Genomic DNA, 21,702 nt, shown 5'->3' with positions numbered 1-21,702 from the left:
CTTAGTTTGTGATTCATGTTTCCACTAGCTGCAAAGAGGTCCCAAGCAAAAAGCATGTGCTGGGCTTGTCACGCCTGAGCCTCCTCATTTCAGACTGATGTCCCATGGAAGGAGACATCGTTTTCCATCACCTCAGTCCCACCCTCAGTGCAATAAAACATTTGAGCGTTCTGGACAGTTTCCATAACTAGGCACAAACCTCTGGCCCTGATCCTTTATGGTTCTCGGCCTTTCTTTCCCCAGGCCCTCCTTCCTGGAGTCTCATGATCTCCAGATCTCAACTGTATGCTTTTCCCCCCGTCATGCCTTGAGTCATCATGCCAATTTTTCTGACCAAATGTCCAATTTTTGAATCCCTACCGCTTTCTCAAACTGCGGGCATTACAGTCCCTTCCGCAAACTTTTTATAAGGAATTTCAACTCTTTTAAAAATCTCTTCCTCCTTTAAATTTCTCTACCCCTCACACACCCTGATCATAGAGGAAAATGAATTTCTTCTACTGTTGTGTTACTGGGAATTGTAACCACATTTCTTGTCTGCAGATAATTCCCAACTCACGATTCATGTCAGTGCATCAGGATACGGTTCCCAATGGCCCTCCCTGGATTTCATACGTCCAATGTGTCTTTTCCTCTTTATTACCAGCCACAGAGTCTTACCTGTATCCACATATATTATTACATTTGTCCCTTCTTTTGTTTTTGACACTTTTTAATACTGAGTGTATAATTGTGAATATAATATAAAACAAAGTGGATATTTTACATTTACTCTTTTGTCAGTGTAAAGAAGAGACTAGAAAGATCTAGCAAAGGCATTGTAGGAAGAGCCTGGATTCTTAAACAAAATCCCAGAATTGCTATGAAGAATCACTCAAAAATTTTACTACCTAGAACTCAAGTTCAAAATATTTTTTTTCAAATACTACTTAATTGTGAGTTTCCAGTGTGACCGAAATAGTTTAAAATCTCAGCTTTTCCTTGTTTTTGTTTGTGATTATAAGGCAAGGTAAACCATCTTAAAAATTTCACAAAGTTCTGAGCATGAATGTAACATGCTGTTTGTGATATTTCAAATCCATGTGCTTATATCTCACAATAGATCTGTGCTTTTACTATAAAACTAGAAACTGTGCAAAGTTTTCATCAAATTATAACAGAATTTAAATTTACAGCTAGATTACAGTACACTTAATTTAATGTTGCACTGATTTAAAATGTATGTGGAACTTAAGTAGACAGAATTTTGTCTTCCCCACATTCCTTAAAATCTGATATAAAAATGATTTAGCCTGTATGCTGGGTAGAGAATTCTGCACATTTTAAATCATCTGTTTCTAAAAAGGGTAAAATTCCAGTATAATTTAGAGTCACAGAAACTATAATTTAAGAGCACCAGAATCAAATTTAAACACAGATTGAAAATAAGCGAAGATCAGGAGGGTATGTGAACGAGCAACAGTGCACTGATTTTCCTATGAAATAGTCTGTAAAAGATGCTGCAAGAGACTGTTTTGAAATGAAGGAAAGGTAATTTGTGCACAAGTTCCATCACAGGTGTTTTGGGTTAAGCAGTCAATTACTGTGGGTTTATAGGAGAAAAAAACAAACTGGAATTTATGCTAACATCTTAGAGATATCAACGTTTAGACTCTGATAAATCCTCAAATGAATGTTTTTCAAACTGTGTATTCTGGAGGGAAACTAAATGCTCATATTTGGAACCACTTATCCTTATAACATCAACATGTCTCTAAAGAGCTGTTTTATGTCAGAGTCTCCTTTAATAACCCTGTTTTTAAAGAAATAAACATTTTGAAAGTCACATTTTCCAAAAAGAATGGTCTGAAATACAAAACCAGTGAGTTGGGATGGATCTTTGGTTTGCCAGCCTACCTTCTCTATGAGCCTAAATTTGAAATAGTCAGTTGTGTCCTAGGCAGATGTGAAGACAATCCCCTGACCCCAGGGCTTACACACAGTCATGAGGGTAAGAAGATCAGATCTAGAGCTAGAAGTCTTCAACCTCCATCCTCAGTCACGGCAAAATTCAGTAGGTTAGAGCCCCAGCCTCACGCAGTTCCCTCTAGATTTCTGTGTGAGAAGGATAATCATCTCTTTAGAAGATATCATCCTAACCCTGTCTTAATTCACTCTGCAGTTAGTAAAACTGAGAAATAATATGCCCATATATTTGCTTCTTAAATTGTTTCTTTTCCCTCAGTATCTGTACCATAATTTTGAGATAAAAACAAGATGGCTAAGGAATGAATAGTTCTAACACACTTTCATATGCAAAGAGTTAATAGGTATTCTTTTCGTAAATGCAGAGGACAGTACCTCTGCCAATACCAAACTCTGGACTCCTATGTTTGTTCTCATTATCCCTTTCATTTTATAATCCAAGAATTCTATGACATACAAACCTGTCATAACTGAATGCAAACAATGCTTTTTTGGGTCTAGCTGCCGTCAGTGAAATCACTAGAATGTTGGTATATCCTTCAAAGAACCTTTCCTAACTCCTCTACCCTCCCATTTGTATGGGAGAGCCCAAGTGTATTTAAGCTTGAATAGTTCCCAACAACTAGCTTCTTCTCCCTCTCTTGTTATCTCTTCACCCATTTAGTGAACCATTTCTGTTCCCCCTTACTAATGTACAACCTTAGGCCATGGATATCATGCAAAGGAATTGTTCTCTTACTCTAGGGGCCACTTTATTCCATCACTAGCACTGCCTTTCACTTTGGTACAGTTGTTGGTGCACTTTAAAACTCCCAATGGCATCAGATTGCTGCTCTGCTCACCTTTGAGCTGCTACCACTCTCTGAAGCTAATGCTGATGCTGGTACAGGAGATAATCTTGGACTTATGTTGTGTTGCTGTCATTCTGTACCATTGTGGAGCTGTGCAGAAGCCATTCTTCTGAAGCAGAAAGAATCTTTTTCTACCGCTTTGTCACACTGTTAACCAAGTTCCAAAGGAGTGCTACCTTGCCCTCCCAGTATTTTACAGGGACTTTGGATAAAAACAGTTCTATTAGATTTTCTTGAACCCTTTTGTTGTTTAGGAGTTAGTCGTGCAAACTTTGGAGCTGTGCCGAAGGAACTCTTAGTTACAGACTCCAAATCATGGCTTCCTTATACTCACTGGGACATTGTTCTGAATCTATGAATCTATGAATCCTTTCCCTTAGGATGAGTTCTTTGAAAACCATGAATTCGCTCCATACTCATTCAAATACATGCCTGATGAGTTAAACCTACAACATACTAGCTATGCCTGGACATGTCTGAATCCTAATGTGACTAAGCTTGGGCTCAAGTTGGTGTCCTTATCACCCTTTTAATACTTTTTTCATTTTCACTGTATATCCAGTACTGTATCTTTATATACTATCCCTTTATCATTCTATATTTTTTTAACTAGAAATCAAAAATAAGGATCAGTTTTGGAAAATGAATCCATGGAGATACATACCCCCACATAGCTTTCCTAAATCAAAATGTTTTAGGTAGGCTTCTTTATTTATATATTTGTAATATCTAAAACATTCTGTGCATTTAATAATAAAATTCAACACATTCAAATAAATTTATCAAAGATTCACTATTTTCAATGCATGCGGATAGTCTGGGTTCCCATTAGCACTTCTAACAAAAACAAGTGTTGAGCCATTCAAAAGGTTTAGGCAACATAATCAGTGTAGGTATGTTGTGCCTGAAGGAGTGGGTCAAATAGTTAATGCTTCTATGGTGTAGCTCAAGACCAAGGGTAACTGAGCAAGCATTAACCTATGGAATCTTAATGGTCACCTCATTGCTGAAGTAAAAAGGAAACCAAGAGGAAACTTAATAATATCAAAAGTTATTTTAAAGGGAGTTCACGTTGGTTAGAAGGGTCCTTTGCTTCACACACAATATCCGCCTTTGTAAAGCCCAAGAAACCCATATTTGTAACATACACACATCTTTACGGTTTTCAGGACATAAATCTTTAGAGCAGTATTATTTCTCCACAGATAAAAATTAAAACATTGAAAGTCTTTAGAATAATAATAAAAGAAACTCTTTTGCAAACCAAAGGGAACTTGGAACTTTATGTAAGTGCGTATTTAACTATAAAAAGTTCAGTGTGTCGTAATGAATGGAAAACCGATTTCGCTGTAGTATTCCATTTGTGAGCATTTTGCAGCAACCTATTTCGGTATTAGAAAGATCATATATTAAAAACGATTTCTGCAATCATCAATGTGTACAAGTAAAAATTTAGTTTCTGTTAAATTAACACTTCATTAAAAAATCAAAATAAAAGCTCAACAAATACTTTTTATGTTGTACTCCAAGACAGAAAAAAACACAAAAATTGGAAGAACAGATTGCCAGTTATTCTACTCCATAACAGTTAAGTTTCTCAGTTCTTTTTTTTTTTTTTTTTCTTTTGCTGAGCTCTCTGTCACTGGAAACATCTTAAACCAATTTCAAGTGCTACACCTGAATAAACATGTTGTAAGAGTGTTTATGTATTGAAGTGGGTCAGTTCAAGGTATGGTATTTGGCTGGAACTTCTAATTTCTCTTTTTACAGCAAAAGGGCTGCCAGAAGGAGGAAGTCTGAGCTGAATTAATACATTTGTTACAGTGGAAGTAGAATGGAAACTGCTCTGACCACAAATCAAACTGCCTCTTTCATTTATGCCAGTGATAGAGTTTTTCTAAGAAATATAGACTCTGGCATAGAGCCACCGTAAGTTTGCATTTGCAAGAGAAACCTATATGCTTATTTGTTTAAGCTTGGCTGCTTGGATTATTTGTAAGTTCTTTCTTTGGTAGGCCTGAGTGGAGGGGCATTTGTGAGGCAGATAGACATTTTACTAGTTGTAGGAATCGAACAAGTTTTCCCGATATATTGTAGAACAGTTGGGATGCTGACGCTGCCTGCATTGGTGCACGCTCTTTTTTTTTTTCTTTTTTTCTTTAACCAATACCTCCACATTTAAAGGACCTCTGTGTCCCTCCCAACAGCTGCACAACCTCACATGACACGGTCTCATTTTCTGACGGTAGACGGTCTCTGCACAATACAAGTATACACAAAAGTGTTTATGCTGCCAAAATAAATTTTGTTAAGAGCAAGAGTTTATTTGCGAAAATGCCATTGATGCTGTTTCAGGGACTTGCTTTCCTTTTCTTTCTTCTAAGGTGAGTCAGGTCTTATAATGGACTGAGGTTGCTCCACAGTCTTTACTGAATAAATATTTTAAGAAAACATGCACATCTCTCAGGGGGCAAGGCAGAGTCAATCATGCACATATTTCAAACCACATTATATGGTCCTCTTAAAAGATCGGTAACTTCTGTATCTAGAGTAGAAATTTTGCATGAGTTTTGAGTAATTCTCAACTAAATTTACAACTGAAGGTTACATAGTTCATCCTGTGGGTGATTTTCATGGAACCAAATATCAGCCAATGGTTTTCTTTATATATAGATGCATAAATATTTTTTTAAATTGTCAGCGATAGTTATTTGAAATTAGAAGAGCATAACAAGCGTGAATTGTAAAAAGGAGAAATAGTAATACCTAACTCCTAGGGTGTTTGTGGACTCAAAGTCAATAGTGCATGGAAGATACAGAAAAATGCCTAGCGCGTACATAGCAAGCGCTCCAAACGTATTTGGCATTATTATAAATGTTATTATTGCTACTCCAATGGGAGAGAGACTTTATAGACATCTACTTCAGTGTCTAGAACACCTTGCCTTCTAACTTGCTCGTGTGCAGGCCCCCGCTGCACTCCTTCTCTGATACACAACCACACCGATAGGCTCAGAAGGGTCTGGGATGCAGCTGGGTTTAGAGACAGTCTCCGAGATCACCTGGAATGTTTCTCCTTTCTGAGGGTCTCCTGGCTTGCTTTGCATCTTCTGAAATCCTTTCAGTAAACGTTCAGGTGTGTGTGTCGAAACTCAGAGGAGTAGGAATTCTGAAATTTCCATGTTTACTTCAAAATAGTTCACAATGAGAAAGAACTGGAGCTTAGAGCAGAACTCCATCCCCAGCAGAGGCTTCTAGAATGATCTGTGAAGAGCTTTAAGTAGAGCATAACTTTGTAAAGTTTACTGGGCACAGGCCAGAGGTGAAGGGGGAAGGCTAGCAGCACTAATTAACACTTGAAAGGCTTGAAATAAGCTGGAGAAAACAGAAAGGCCCAGCCAGCCACTCAGTTTTTATCACTTAGAGGAAAATTCTGGGGCATTGAATGCAGAAGAGCCCATGGCTTGTATTTTCGAAATTGTTATTTAATGTGGACATTCCATTTATAATATGTAAATGTATTCCATTTATAATGTAAACATTTCCATTTATAATAGTGCTGACTTCCAGGTCTGAAGTATCAGTTAGTGAAGGCAGCTTGAGGGTGTTCTGTGGTGGACAAACGATGCAAAATGAAAAACAAGCATGGATAATTATCTGCAATAGTAAACTTTCAATGTTTATAAGAATCTTTGGCCTGAAAAGAAAACATTCTGATAATGTTTTAAAACTTTTCCCTCTTTCAAAGTACCCTCAGAATTCGTTCACGTCAGCCAAACTTTATCTCATTTTCAGGAACCAAGTGCTTGTATATTCTGTTCTAGGACGCAGTATCAACGTAAAATCCGCTGGTCTGGTGGGAAGACATGGGCCTCAGTCAAAGCAACCGTTCATGGTGGCCTTCTTCAAGGCGAGTGAGGTCCTCCTTCGATCTGTGAGGGCAGCCAACAAGCGAAAAAATCAAAACCGCAATAAATCCAGCTCTCATCAGGACTCCTCCAGAGTGTCCAGCGTTGGAGGTAAGATAAAACCAGTTGTGCACAGAGAGTTATGGGGTCATATGCTGCAAATCAAGTAGCCACAATAAATTTACCCTCTGGATATACCTTCATTTGGTCTATTAAATCATCCAGCGATGTTTCTAGCATCTCCAGAATGTTTCATCAGTGGGTCACTCAGTAATTCATTTTAAAATAGGTATGACTTGCCTTCACATGTTGAAAGATTCAGTTCAAATTAAAATCAAGCTGGCAGTAATGAAATTATGAAATGGCTACATCAACAAAGTCCAGCCAAAACCAAACTACGCAACTTACTGAGCTGACTTCCCCAGGGCCTCTCAAAAGTGGACTGGTAACCAGGTAAACATTAAAATATTTGATTAGTACTTAATACATGTGAATCATGCAGCTTAAAACTTTTCTGACAATAAAAGCGGGATTGACTGTATGAGAATTAAGATAATCTGTATAGTTCCATTAATTATTTGGAGGGCTGCTATCTAATCTGCTTTAAGTGTGTCTGTGTGTACACACACATGCATATATAAAATCTAACAACAATATATTACAAATGCACAATTGATCCCGATGTACTTGCAGTTTAATTTTATTAATTGATAGACAAGGAAATAAAATTACAGTTGAGCTGAATGCGTCTCACTGCCAAAATCTGAAGTGATTTAGTCATATTATTTATACTACCAAGTATCTCGTTTAGTCCAGGCTGCAAACAGATTTTCATAAGCTGTTCTTAGATGAAAATGATGACTATTTTATTCCAAGGAACTATCGTTATCTGTAAAAAATAAATCCATTCGAAGGGGAAAGCTTACTCTCCCAACTTAGTACAATATGTTTGTTCATTTGTAAAATATGTATTCTTCTATGTTAATGGCCACCATATGCAGAGGACTTGCGAGGCACCATGGGTGAGCCGGTGAACAAAAGAGCCTGCATCTGCTGTTTCAGCAAATGAGGTTGCTTCACGTTTCCAAACAGACACATTCAGACTGTTCGCCATTATTCCAGAAATCTTCATTTTTTCCCAAATCACTTGAAACTGACAAATCATACTGCACTTTTTTATTAAACATGTACGAGTGTTAGATAAGAATGATTATAAATAAAACAAAAACCACATAATAATTTTCTTTTTGCACCTGGGATTCACAACAAAAATACTAAATGGAACTCACGGAATCTTCCTAAAGTGTGGGCACAAGGAGAATTACGTTAGAAAGAAGTCTATTTGGGGTATCTAGCAGCAGAAGCAGAGGGAAGATTTCTGTATGGAGTTACATCGTACTGAATGACATGCCATGGAGAGAGCAATGTTTTAAAATAACTTTCCAACAAATAAGTTTAACCATCTTTTTCACTTGAAAGTAAAACATGATATTAGGGCCTTGTTACAAAGCTATTTTATAAAGATCTTCACAAGATATTTAGTTTGGCAAAAATTGTAATTGCCTAATATGAAAGATGGAGAAAAATAACTTTCTAAGACCTTTTCTTCCTTGTAAATACTAGCCTGTCAAAGTTGTATATTTTTCTTTTCATGTAGAATGGTTCCGAAATTGGTTGAAATGTTTTTAATTTAATGTAGCAGACTGCATTAAGGAAAAGCTTTGTTAAACCTCGAATAGAATAGTAAATAATTTTTGAGGAAATTACAAAGGGAAAATTATAAGTTGTCTGCTTATTGCTAGAGCACCTAATGACTCTGGCAGAGGCGTTCCAGAGACTGAATCATCAAAGTCTTTTTCCCTGTTGGTGAATTCTATTTATCGTCTCTTCCTGACCACAAGTAACAAATGTACTTCTATAACCAGAGATGAATAAAACACATGGAACAGAAATCACGTAACTTTTCACCAGTTTCCTAACACCATTTAGAGTACAAAATTATTCTAATATAGACCAATGTTTTCTTTTTAAAAAGTTTGTCATTGGCAACCATTTCTGTGAAATATGTGGTAGATGGTTTTGGAGCGTGTTCATATTTTGATAACAAGAAAAAAGAAAGTAGCTGGTTTGTGTCTATGAGACTTAACCTTTCAATAGGTAGTAATCAAGCAGACAAGAAAAAGTCTCATAGGATTTGGCCTAAAAGACAGGGGTTTGAGGAAAGGGAAAGCTAATAGAAACACCAAATTTGATACTTAGGAGACTTGAAATGCCAGTGAAGTTTTAAAATTATCCAAATATAAATAATAAATGCTGTAATGCCTCTAGGCTTTTACAATAAGATATTGTTCGAGCACTACACGGCTAAGAAATGGGGAAGTGGGGAGAGCTGTAGGAGGTGTTTGCCTGAGTGCATTTTTTCTGCAGAGCATATCATCAAATGCGGAAAGTCTCACTTAGCGCCCAGTTAAAACCCAGGTCATTCTTGCTGTTTTTATCCCATTTTTTTCCTATTTCAATGACTCTTGCCTTTCAACTTCTCAATGCCCCTTTATTCTTCCATACGCCTGTGGAAGAGCCTAGAACAATGTCTAGTACAAAACTGGAACCCCCAAAATATTTGTTGACTAAACTACCGTGTTGAGCGTATGGGAAAAACGAACTTCGTCTTTGAAGTAAATATGTGCAGAAACACTGCTCCCAGATTTTCTGCAAAACCTGTCCCTCCTTGTCCCTCTTCAGGTTTTTGGCAAGAAGGTTGAGAAAACACGTTTTGGGAGGTAGTGCATCTTTCACGATGAGGCAGCACAATGTACGTGTATCAGAATTGGGTGTGGGAGGGAAGGAAATGGAAGCAAAGCTAAATTTTAAGTTAGCTTCACTTTAAGATAAAAAGACACTAATTTGATAAGAGTTTAAAGAACTTACTGAGAGCAAAATGATGTGCAAAGGAATATATCAACACTGCAAAGAACAGAGTCTTAAGAATTTGGGGGGCCAGCCCCTTGGCCAAGTCATTAAGTTCGCGCGCTCCAGTTCAGCTTCAGCGGCCCAGGGTTTCGCTGGTTCGGATCCTGGGCGCAGACACGGCACTGCTTGTCAGGCCACCTTGAGGTGGCGGCCCACATGCCACAACTAGAAGGACCTGCAACTAAGGTATACAACTATGTACTGGCGGAACTTGGGGAGAAAAAGCAGAAAACAAAAAAAAAGAATTTGGACGAACTAACAGGGCAAATGGCAAGCTGTGGTTCCCTGCAGAACTGCTTGAAAAGATTGCTTACTGCGTGCTGTATACTAGGCATCTTTGAAGGCGAATTCAATCACTGGCGGCCCTGCCTGAAACCATGGTGATATTTTAGGACAAGTCTTTCAGGAAGTCATTGAAATGGAAACCTTCTGCACTTATTCTCCACTCTGATAGGCACTATGTCTTACTTAACGGACACAATGTAAAGTCACGCCTCTTGTACAAACAGATATTAATCAAAATCAGATAGAACAATTAATTGACATTATTTCTTCAGAATGTTTTATATTATATAATTAATGTACTTTTTCATTATTTAAAAATAATCGAATCATAAATAAAGCTAAAATTCTCCCTTTATCACTTAATCCTTTTGAGATAGGGTACCAGGATACACTGGTATCAACATGGTATGCGTACTTCCAAATCTTTTCCTCTATACATATGTCTCTTTTGTTATGTTACCAAGGAGATATCAACACTGAGACATCATAATTGTCCAAAGTCTATAGTTTACTAAACCTGAAGGTTCACTCTCAATGTTGTACATTCTGTGGGGTTTGGTCAAGTGTGTAATGACATATATCCATCATATAACACCATACAGAGCATCTTTACTGCCCTAAAAATCCTCTGTCTGCCTATTCATCTCTCTCTTCCCCCATCAACCGCTGATCTTTTTATTGTCTCCATAGTTTTGCTTTTTCCTGAATGTCATGTAACTGATTTTACATATTTTTTTAACAATGTGTCTCAGCTATCTTTCAAGCTGAGCAACCTCATTCTTTTTAATGCTGCCATATATTCAATGGTGCTTGGATCAGAGTTTATTTAATCTTGTCACGCTTTAAAGACATTTTGATTGTTTCCAAATCGGGGCTCTCAAAATCAATGCTGCAGTGAAAATCCTGCAAGGCTGCACATGTGAGAATGTTTCTCATCCACATTACTTCTACAATAATTAACACTAAAAGCTGATATATGTGACCTGAAACATGCGAAATTGTGGGAATCTTTCCTAAAACAACAATTATTTTGCTGCATATAATATCTTGCTCTATCTCTCTCTATCTCTCTCCATCTGTACACTTATCTACATCTCCCTATCATCCTATAATCTGATCCTGGGTCCACCACTCACTAGTTGTATAATCTTGGACAAGAAATGTCACCTCTCTCTGCCTCTGTTTGTTCATCTGTAAAGTGGGAATGTTAATAGTAACTGCTTCATAGGGTAAGATTACATGACTTGTGAGGATTAAATAAGTTAATATGTATAAAGAACTGAGGACAGTAGTACATGCTCATTCAGGGGTAGCCATTATTATTGTTCTTTTCAAGATGACTTTGTATGGTTTGGTTTTTTAGAGCTGGTACATAAAGAATTCAGACTCTTACATCACAGAAAACTAGAGATTCTCTGTCTCTCTAGTAAGTACCCATATCTCTGATCACCTATTGAGATTTCGTGGCCTTTCAGACTTCAGCAGTAAGAGAGATTTTAGAATCTTTAACATAAATTGGCCAATCTACCTGAGCAATTAATTATATAATATAAAAAAAATTGTCAATAGATATTAAGGCATTGTGTCTGTTGTCAAGTTTCTGTCTAGAGAGAATCCACTGAGAGAATATACCTGGGCATGATTTATTGTGAAATGACATTTATTCAATACTAAATAAGCCCCCATTAGGTGACAAGAGCAGTATTAACTATCTGCTGATAAAAGATGGATGGCATAAGGTCTCCTTAAAAAGTGCTCACACAGACAATGGGAAAGACACACACAAGCGTAGCTGTAAGGTAGATTGAGAGCAGGAAAGTTAGAGCACAAGAAGACTTCGTGAGGGACTTATGTGAGAAAGAACAGACATTTACCAGAAATGGAGGGGAGGACGAAGGCATTTCAGACTGATGTACGTGGTCGTAGTACCTTGTACCAGTGTCACCTGGCTGGGTATGCAAGTATTCTTGTGTGAGAGACATGTGATATCAGCCATAAAATTATGCAGAGACCAAATCACAAAGAGTAGGGTATGTGATAGAGCGAGCTATGGTGTCTTCATGCAGGCCGTTGGATAAAGGAGTGCCATAATCAGATATGCATTTTAAAAAGTTAAATTTGGCATCAGAGTGAAGGATAGGATGCCAAGGGAGGAAATTAAGAGCCCAAATAATGATCAGGAGTCTAGTCCAACCCTCCAAGCAATAAAGATCAGAGATTGGAGAGAGGGGAAGTGGAAACCAAAACATGTGATGGGGCCAGCAGTGGGTGGGTGAGACAGGACTGGAGACGGGAGTGTCAAGAAGAAGTGGAAGGTGTAGGAAAAAGATGTAGCTATGAGCCCAAATTGTTAGATAAAGCATAGGACTTGACAGTGCCACAGGAAACAAAGTAAAAGACAAACATCAAGGATGGAGCCTCCTGCGGGAAAGCAATTCCATAAAAGAGGCAAAAGACTTAGGTCAGAGATGTAAGAGGTGAGCAGGGCTGAAGTGCTATCCTAGGATGAAGTTACCAGAAAAGGATGTTGAAGAAGAATGGGGTAACCAAGAGTGCAAAGGGCTTCCAACAGGTTAACTAGGCTAGAAATGGGTCAGTTACTGGGGCTTTGTGGACCAATTTAATGTAGGATAGGAGGGAGGAAGAAAGAAAATCAAGAAACTTACTAAATTTTCTGGCTTGGGCCGCTAGATGACTGGTGATCCTGTTAACCAAACGAGTGAGCACTGAAGTCCCAAGTGAAAAAGTGAGTAGGAGGCGTCTGGGGCACTTACATTTATTGATGCCTGGCAGGCAATTAGAAACTCAGGTTTGTGGAGAGGTTTTTCTGTCAGTGAGCTCTAAGGTGAGCATGTTATTTGGATCATCCTCATAGACACTTTAATAACTAACTGGTTAGTTATTATTTTGTGGTGTCTGTTTTGTGTCACACATTTGTACATAGACCCACACAGTTATCCCTACACAAATAAATAACAGTAATTCCTTCTGGGTTGTGTGCAAATTCAAATGAAGAATTCACTGACTATGGAAGATGGTGACTAGGTTAGAATAACAGTAACATTTTGAAATCTCCCATCTTTTGGGGGGATTGTTATTTTTTGGGGTTCATTATGAATTTCTCTGTCCCCAACGCCTTATCGAAATGTATCTTATTGAGTGGTCTACTTTAGCACCATTCCTGCTTCTTTACGTCTTATACCTTCATTCATTTATCATTTTCGTTTTCTGTAAGTTCATTAAAATCCTGGTGCTGTAGCTGCTGACTCCCTTTCCTTTTGGAAAGTAAGCGTGAGAATGCTAACATCTCTTTTGCTTTGAAACACAGTATCTCGTTATATTTGGTTTGTTTACGTAATTGCCACACTTAAGCGTTAAATTGTATTTTGGATTTTTTTTCTTTTCTTTTATAGTTCCTCCCTTAAAGAAGCTAATACTAGATTTGAAAGAAAAAGAAACCCAAAATGGCATTTGGAGTTGTTTGGATTTGATTTTCTTTTGTTCCCTTCTTAGCTACGCTATGCTAGCCCATGTTTATTTACTTGGTTGTTTCTTTCAGGGACTAGTAGACAGAACATGGAAGCCCTATGTAGATTTCAGGATTTTTTTTTCCACTTTTTACCTCCAAGTACTTTTTTTCACGATCTTTTTCTAAGATAAAATAGTTTTTTAAAAGTCAAATGCAGAGAAAGATTAAATTTACACTGTTTCCAGAAATTGATCATTAAGAAATGTGCAATAAGGATTTAGCAATACTTTCAATATGGTGGCAGTGGTTTCTCACTATTATTGCCATTAAGAGACAAAACAAAGAAACGCTGCATTTATAGCACCTGCCTTATGGTTGAGGAATGTTGGCATGTTTTTCTAGTGTTGACTGTGGCACCAGAACATTTTGGTAATTTCTGGCATGACCCTGCATTTGTAGGCAGGCTCATCAACAGTTGCATTATGTCCATTTTGTTTTAATATCTGAAGGGCTGCCAATCAATATGTTTTAAAGATATAAATCTAATTTCCTTACCCTTCCTCCCACAGTTTATTCTGCCAACCATTTATAGTAAACCTAATAGTAAACCTAACTGCAGACTGTGCTGGTTTGGGTACAACATTTACTTCACTCAGTATCCATTAATTTTTATTTCTGACAGAATAAACATATGGTCCTAACGCTCTATGAAATCAGACTCTTGGAACCAGATTCTGTTATAAATTTCATTGCTCGTTACCTTTATGTGATGTTACATTATATACATCACTTAGCCTGCATGAAAAGCTGCATAGATGGAACAGATATAGTTTTACTTTGAAGTTTTACTTTCTTTCTTTTTCTATAAACATGGAATTCAAATAACCATATTCATAGTTTATGTCTTTTCACATATACTAGTATGTGTTATTGGCTACAAAGTCTTTATTCATATTCAATATTCTTAATTAAGAAAAGGATGAGTGAATAAATATTCTCATTATTGTCTAACGCAGGAGTTGGCAAAGTAAGTTCTGAAAGCCGAATCCAGGCCGTCACCTGTTTTTGTACGGCCCAATTGCTAAGAATGGCTTTTACGTTTTTAAATGTTTGAAAAAGACTCAAAAGAAAAATAATATTTGGTTTTGTGTAGAAATCATATGAAATTCAAATTTTGGTCTCCATAAGAGAAGTCTTATTGGAATATAGCCACATCCATCCATTTACATCTTGTCTATGGCTTCTTTCATGTTGTAGTGGCAAAGCTGAGTCACTGCAAGGGAGACCCCAGAACATAAAATACTTATTCTCTGCCTTTGTAACGAAAAAGTGTCTTTTTCCCTAAAAACGGTAAAAGGAATTATCTATTACATTAACTCTTTGTGCTGTTCTAATTAAGGGGATGTTTATTCAAAGAATAAACTTTGAAAGTTTCAAATAAATTCTCTTTCCCCCATTTTCCATCATTATCTATATATTTAATTTGTTTTAATGAAGGCAGTTGCACAGTAGGAATAAGTCTGATCTAGAAGTAAAAAGTTCCTGAGTTCAAAATTGAATCATTATCTTGTTTTCTAGACTGACATTAAGTAATTAGTTGAAGTAACTGAAAGGCAGATGACAGGTCCCGCTAAGATGGGCCCCTTGGATCTTTGTTGTGCCTACATCTTCAGTGAGCTTGAGGGTGACTGAACTGGAAGGTTACACCTTAAGACAGCCAGCTTCTGCGGCGTCCACTGCTGCATTGATTTGCCAGAGATGACTGTCAGCATGAATGTCGCGTTCGTTCCTAGAAGAAAAAGTTAGCTGTCTTCTTTGAAAATAAATTATTTGCTAGCTCCTTTGCCCTAAATTTTTCTCCCTTTCATACTTCATATTGGAAATTATCAACATGGGTTGGCTTTTAGAATGCTATTTGTATAAAGTGTGAACACACTGTAGAGAAGACAATATAAAAAGATTTTCTGTAAAGTTCTGTCTTTCTTCAGTATTTCACTTTATTCCAGATGCAAGACTGGGGCTCTTCATTCGTCCTTCATCCTTTTGCACAACAATAAAGCTTATGGGTTTTTCAGATTATATTCCAAAATAGGTAATGGAAATAATGTGTTTCTCTTGCTTCCAATCATTTGTGGAACACTCTGAGGAATTCATTCATTAATTCCTCAAATATTTTTTGAATACCTACTGTGTGCCAGATTCTATTCCTGATGCTGGAGATATATCAGCAAACCAAACAGAAACATACAAAATTTTTACCCTTGTGGAGCTGACATTCTAGTGGGAGGAAACAGGCAAGAACCGATGTACGTAATAAACGAGGCAATGGCATAGCATATGCCAGAGATGATAAGCGAAATGGAAAAGAAACTCAGAGCGCGGGGAGGGAGATCAGGAATGTCGAGGTGGTAGCTTTGATCTTAAATAGGGCGGTCAGTGAAGGCCTCATTGACAAGATGACATTAAGTGAAGAGTTGAAGCTACGGGTGTTAACTATATAGATATCCAGGGGGAGAGCATTTTGGGGAGAGGGAATATGAGAGTGAAGACTCTAAGGTGGGAGAAACCTGACCTGTGTGCAAAACAGCAAACAGGTGTCATGGCCAGAGTGGAATGAAGGAGGGGACGAGTAGTAGAACGAGTCAGAGAGGTAGTAGGGCCAACCATAGAGCCTTGTATGCCACTGTGCAGATATTTCATTCTTAGTGATATGGGGAACCGTAGTGGGACATTTTGCTTGGAAGTAACATAATTTTTTGTTAAAAGGTGCAGATATTTCATTCTTAGTGATATGGGGAACCGTAGTGGGACATTTTGCTTGGAAGTGACATAATTTTTTGTTAAAAGGTCCACTTTTCGTTGTAGGGGGGCCAGGGCAGAAGCAGGGAGAGTAGCAATGAGGATATTGTAGTAATTTAGGTGAGAGAGGATGGCATCTTGGACCAGGATCAGTCATGGAGGTGATGAGAGAGGGTGGATTTTGAACCTATTGAAGGTAAAATGTGTAGGATTTCTTGACAGATTGAATGTGTGAGTGAAAGGAAAGAGGAGTATGTTTTGACTCCAAATTTTTAAAATTAATTAATTTTCTGCCTAGGAAGCTACCATCAGTCAAGAATAGAGAGGTCTATGGGGCTGACCCAGTGGTATAGTGGTTAAGTTTGCGCACTCCTCTACCGCAGCCCAGGGTTTACGGATTTGGATCCTGAGGGTGGACCTACACACTGCTCATCAAGCCATGCTGTGGTGGCATCCCACATACAAAAATAGAGGAAGATTGGCACAGATGTTAGCTCAGCGACAGTCTTCCTCACCAAAAAAAATTTTAAAAAAAGAATGGAAAGGTCTAGATGGGACAGGTTTTAGGAGGATGATCAAAAGGTCTACTTTGGGTTTCCTGAGTTTAAGATATTTATTAAATAAAATCAACTCAGTAAGATCCCAGTTGGCACTTTCCCAATGTCTGTCTCATGGAAGATGTTAAAAAAGTATTGTATGAATACTTGATATATTTAAATATATTAAATACCACTCTAATGTGAATGAGTTAATGAATGAGCATTCACTGAGCAGCCGGTACTCAGTGAGTAGAGGACATCAGGCTGTGCACCATCACATGGGGGCATCTAACAAAACCCCAGTTAGAACCTGACAAGGTAAATGGTATTGTTTACATTTTACAGAAGAAGAAATGGGACAAGGGACTTGCCTGAAGTTCACATGGTTAGTTAGTAGCTCCTAGTTTTAAGATTCAAATTCATATTTGACAATTCAAATACAGTCTCTTATTTATTTTATCAGTGATATCACAAAGGAAATATTAATATACCTGGTGAGCTGCCATTTGTTAAAATTTGATTTTTATCTGCAGATTATAATACAAGTGAACAAAAGCAAGCCTGTAAGAAGCATGAACTCTATGTGAGTTTCCGGGATCTGGGATGGCAGGTAAGGATGGTCAATCAACTGAGGTGTGTCTTCTCTGCTTTATTATACATCCTGAGTTACTCGTAATCTTTATCACTAATTTTTCTGATACAGTAACCCGTTATTTTTGACATGGCTCTTCAGTATATGCATTATCCATATCATTTTCTTTTTTGAGGAAGATTAGCTCTGAACTAACATCCACTGCCATTCCTCCTCTTTCCTTTTTTTGCTGAGGAAGATTGGCCCTGAGCTGACATCTGTGTCCATCTTTCTCTGTTTTATATGTGGGATACCTGCCACAGCATGGCTTGATAAGCGGTATGTAGGTCGGTGCCTGAGATCTGAACCGGCAAACCCTGGACCCCTGAAGCGGAGCATGCAAACTTAACTGCTGTGACAACAGGCCGGCCCCTATCCATATCATTTTTATTTCTCCATTATCCTTTCACCATTGAAACACAGTTTTTAGAGTTTACAGTAAAAAACAACTATGCTGAAGAAGAAATGTAACCCCATGATATTTAGAAAGTAGAAAAATGTGCTGTTGTTTAAATATCCCAAACTTTTAATTTCAATATCAATTTTTCAAATTAACTACAGCAATTCCATTTGCCCCCTGTGGTCCCAAAATATCAGACTAAGAAATAGACTCCTCGACTATGAGGTCTCTGTCATAAGACAAAATACAGACAACAGTTTTTCTTCTTGCACTTAAAAATCTTACTGCTGTCTTTTACATATGCTTCACAACCAGCTGAGGAGGAGGATTTAACCAAAATAGTTTTTACTGGCTCTATGTCATAATAGTTTAAATTGAAGGTTTTAGATTACATTATCCCATTACAATGTATCCTCAGAATATGAGCTATCTTACTGAGAAGTAATATTAAAATGTAAACACTTTCAAATTTATGATAAACCTTCAACATCAACATTCAATAATTTTACATTTGGGCCAAGTTTTACATCTCTGGGAAAAAAGTCAGGGCAACCATTACATGTGCCAATTTTTTACTTCCTAAATTTTTCACGTGCAGTTTTCAGGAATTTGCTCCCATTCATTTCTTCTAAAGAGTTTATAAAGTTAATACATGAATGGAAAGAAAAACAGCACGAGGAACAAATGTTAAAGCTTTAGGAGGCTGTCAAGCTTCGAAAACCAACAATCAGTTATTAAGAAGTAATGAGAATTATCTCAATTAAGTTTATTCTTTTCCTTTCTGGTTCACTTGAACTTTCCAGAGTTCATCATTTCCTGTTTAAACAATATTTAGAAAGCTATTTCATGATTATGGTTTTATTCGTGAATACATGGATTTAATACATGCTATGAATATCTTACATAGTGACCTCTTGGGAGAAATTACAGAGGACAATTTCTTGTGAAAATATTTATACTTTTCTTGTAAACTTCAGCTTAAAAATAAATTAAGGGCTTGGAGGAGGCTGTCCTATTAGAATAATTGTTGGACCAAAAAAGGAAACCTATCCAGGTTAAACATGTTTGAGTATTCTTTAAGAATTACTTTTCTTTCTTTTTATTTTGGTGATATTATATTTTTGTTCTTTTTTGTGCATTTTTAGGACTGGATTATAGCACCAGAAGGATATGCTGCATTTTATTGTGATGGAGAATGTTCTTTTCCACTCAATGCCCATATGAATGCCACCAACCATGCCATAGTTCAAACTCTGGTATGCTTTGATTTTGTAGCGTTGGAAATGGTTTATGATGCAAGCATCACATAAAATTGTTTTAAAGGAAAGCATCCATTTATAGTTATGCAGTGCATTATCTTCTTTTCTCAAACTCCTTTGGTACTTTTTAGAGCCAAAATAACAAATTGTGAGTATAGCCAGGAAATGCAGGCTGGTTTAAAGAATAATCCTGATTCCAGAATGGGGAGGATTCAGCTAGGGAATTAGAGTAATCACATGAAGTGGTCATTCTGCACCGATTTCTTCACTACACAATATCCAGCAGGTTCCCAGGGGTTGTTTCTAACCCAGCAATTCACTAGTAATCATTGCAAAAACATCGAATAATAGCTGCACTGAATTTCATCTGAGGGGGTTACTCTAATTATTTCTGATTGTTCCATGACATACTTTGGTATTATGAACGTTCTTCAATGTGGAATATAAGTAGAAGACTCATTTCTATTGCTTGATACCTTTGTTTGGTAATCTTTCAGGTGGAATTATTCTTCATTTTTTTTCCCTTCCACACTCAGGAATTTAGCAGTGATTTAATCTCTAATAACCGAGGCTTGTTTTTATGAAAAAGATAGTGAAATGTTGATTTCATGGTCTCTAAATGTTTGTACTCTATCTAATGAGCTCAGGAAACCTCTTGAGAGTCTGACATACCTGCCTTATGGAGTGTGACTTATTGCTGTGGCAGAGAGACAACCTCTGGAAGACTAAGCAAGAGGCTCCTAGAAGGTGCAATAGCCTATGTGATATCATTAAAATGAATGTTTGCGTTAATATGAACATTTTAACTGTACGTAATTAGGAGAGAAGGAAGGGAACAACTTATTTTAGATGCAAACTCAATGATGGGATACATGGCCATTGTTGGATGGCTGTAAGAGAGCAGAAGCTATGAGAAAAAAAAATCTCTTTGTGGGCGAGGCTTGTTTATGACCAAAACAAGAGTAACTATGAGAATTTGTGAGGAGTTGACTCTTCGGATTACTTTTTTCACAATTAATTTAAAATTTAAAGTGGATGGAAAGGTTATCCCAGTTTCCTTCTGAATAAGGAATGGTCTCCATAAATGGAGAGATTAAATCTTTGAATGGCTTGATGTTTTGCTGGCATCTTCACTGACTTCAGAGGTACTGCAGAATAGGTAGACACCAAAGACGCTCATCGATGGCAACTAGAGCGTGAGCGTTGTCAAAAACGTTGGCAATAACCTTGGAGTGAAGAAACACAGAGAAATAAAACAAATATGCATTTTGAAAGGTAGTCGTTTATAAATGTTCTTTTTCTTTAGTCTGGACCAATGAGATTGCCTACTTCTGTGCCATATACAAAGTATAGAGTAAACTCCTGGGGAAATTTTAAGGTCTGCTATGACTTCGTCTTTGCTATCCACAAAGATAAGTACTTGATACAGGGTATCATTTCTGGGGGTTGAGGATCAGGTATGCTCTGCAAGGATGAGTGTGTTGTGTTCAAACTTCCATGGGTAACAAGAATCCATGAAGTCTAGTCTTGTAGCCTTGTCTATGGGAATTCACATTGACCTGAAAGCCAGTCACATAGAGAGAATGCCGCCGTTTCGTGCCTTGAAGGGACAGCCATGATCACTATCTTTCTGTAGGGTCACGAGGAAAAGCCACTATTAGCTTATAGAGAAATGTCATTTAATTTCTCAGAAAATTCTTTGCCTCTTTTAACTGTCATCTCAATGACTCAGAAAGTAGACATTTGCTTCCTTAGATGTGTATCTAACTCATCAAAGGTTCCCTCAGGCTGAGCAATGCTTAATTATTGCAAAAAGTCTTTGCCAAATTCTCCCCCTTTCTCTCATTTTTCTTTTTCTTTTTTTCTTATAAATATATAACTACACATTGTCAGCTTTTAGGGCTGTAGTCTAGAAGGCAGTGTCAAAAAACAAACATTTAAAAAAAAATCTGACACGGATTTGGAACAGGACCCTGCTTTGCATTACTGTCCTGGGATATGGGACATACGTCATTGCAAAACTTGAAGCGTACATGGGGAAGTTTGCTTTTGTTTCCTGGCATTGTGTACTCTCTACGTTTGTTCTGTGAAGGACATGAAACAAGAAGACAGGCATGTTTGTTGCTAAAGAAAAGCATGTTTGTGACTAATATGTTTGAGAAGCCATTCAAGAACAATCCATTTTTTTGGAGCGACTGCTCCGTGAGGCTGCCAAGGCCATTGAAACAGGGAGTTATCCGTCATGAGTGTATGGGTTATGGAAGATAAAGCTGATGAGGGACACAGGCTGCATCTGAAATTTGTAGAAACTGTCCAACTTTTAGTTTTGTGAAGTCTTAGGAAATTTCAAGTTCGTGTCAGATCACCTCATTTTTCCTGCTGTTTTTGTCCACATGCAAGGTTCCTATATCATTTCAGCCAGCACACTGTGCAGCCAAAACTCCAAGAGACCGTATTCACTTTTTGTCAATCCCTTAGGACTCATCAGTGGCAATTCCCATAAACTCCTTTGGGGGAAGGACCAGGGTAGGTGGGTGGGAAGGGAGGAACCACGTTCTGGCTCCTTGGTCAATTACTGCAAATCATAGGCAGACAGCCAGTCTGATCAAAATGAGAATAAACCCTT

General features: G+C 37.5%; 1 protein-coding gene across 6 annotated transcripts in view; it reads left to right on the top strand.

Moving 5' to 3' along the window:
* The window catches only part of BMP5 (bone morphogenetic protein 5), a 118,345-nt gene that overhangs the window by 94,050 nt on the left and 2,593 nt on the right, over window positions 1–21,702 (top strand). For 2 of the 6 annotated variants that reach the window (XR_011529817.1, XR_011529815.1), the window contains 4 exons: window positions 6,641–6,835; window positions 17,320–17,396; window positions 18,963–19,073; window positions 19,724–19,823. Coding sequence is in view for 2 of the 6 variants with exons in the window: in XM_008515308.2 (XP_008513530.1) it covers window positions 6,641–6,835; window positions 17,320–17,396; window positions 18,963–19,073 (383 nt within the window). In the remaining 4 variants the exon portion in view is untranslated. Of the gene's footprint in view, window positions 1–6,640; window positions 6,836–17,319; window positions 17,397–18,962; window positions 19,074–19,718; window positions 19,824–21,702 lie in introns of all 6 variants that reach the window. The other 4 variants (XR_011529816.1, XR_011529814.1, XM_008515308.2 and 1 more) reach the window with 2 other exon arrangements.

This window comes from Equus przewalskii, chromosome 19 (genome assembly GCF_037783145.1).
Source record: "Equus przewalskii isolate Varuska chromosome 19, EquPr2, whole genome shotgun sequence".
Taxonomy (NCBI): Eukaryota; Metazoa; Chordata; class Mammalia; order Perissodactyla; family Equidae; genus Equus; species Equus przewalskii.
This window is presented reverse-complemented; position numbering and strand designations above follow the sequence as displayed.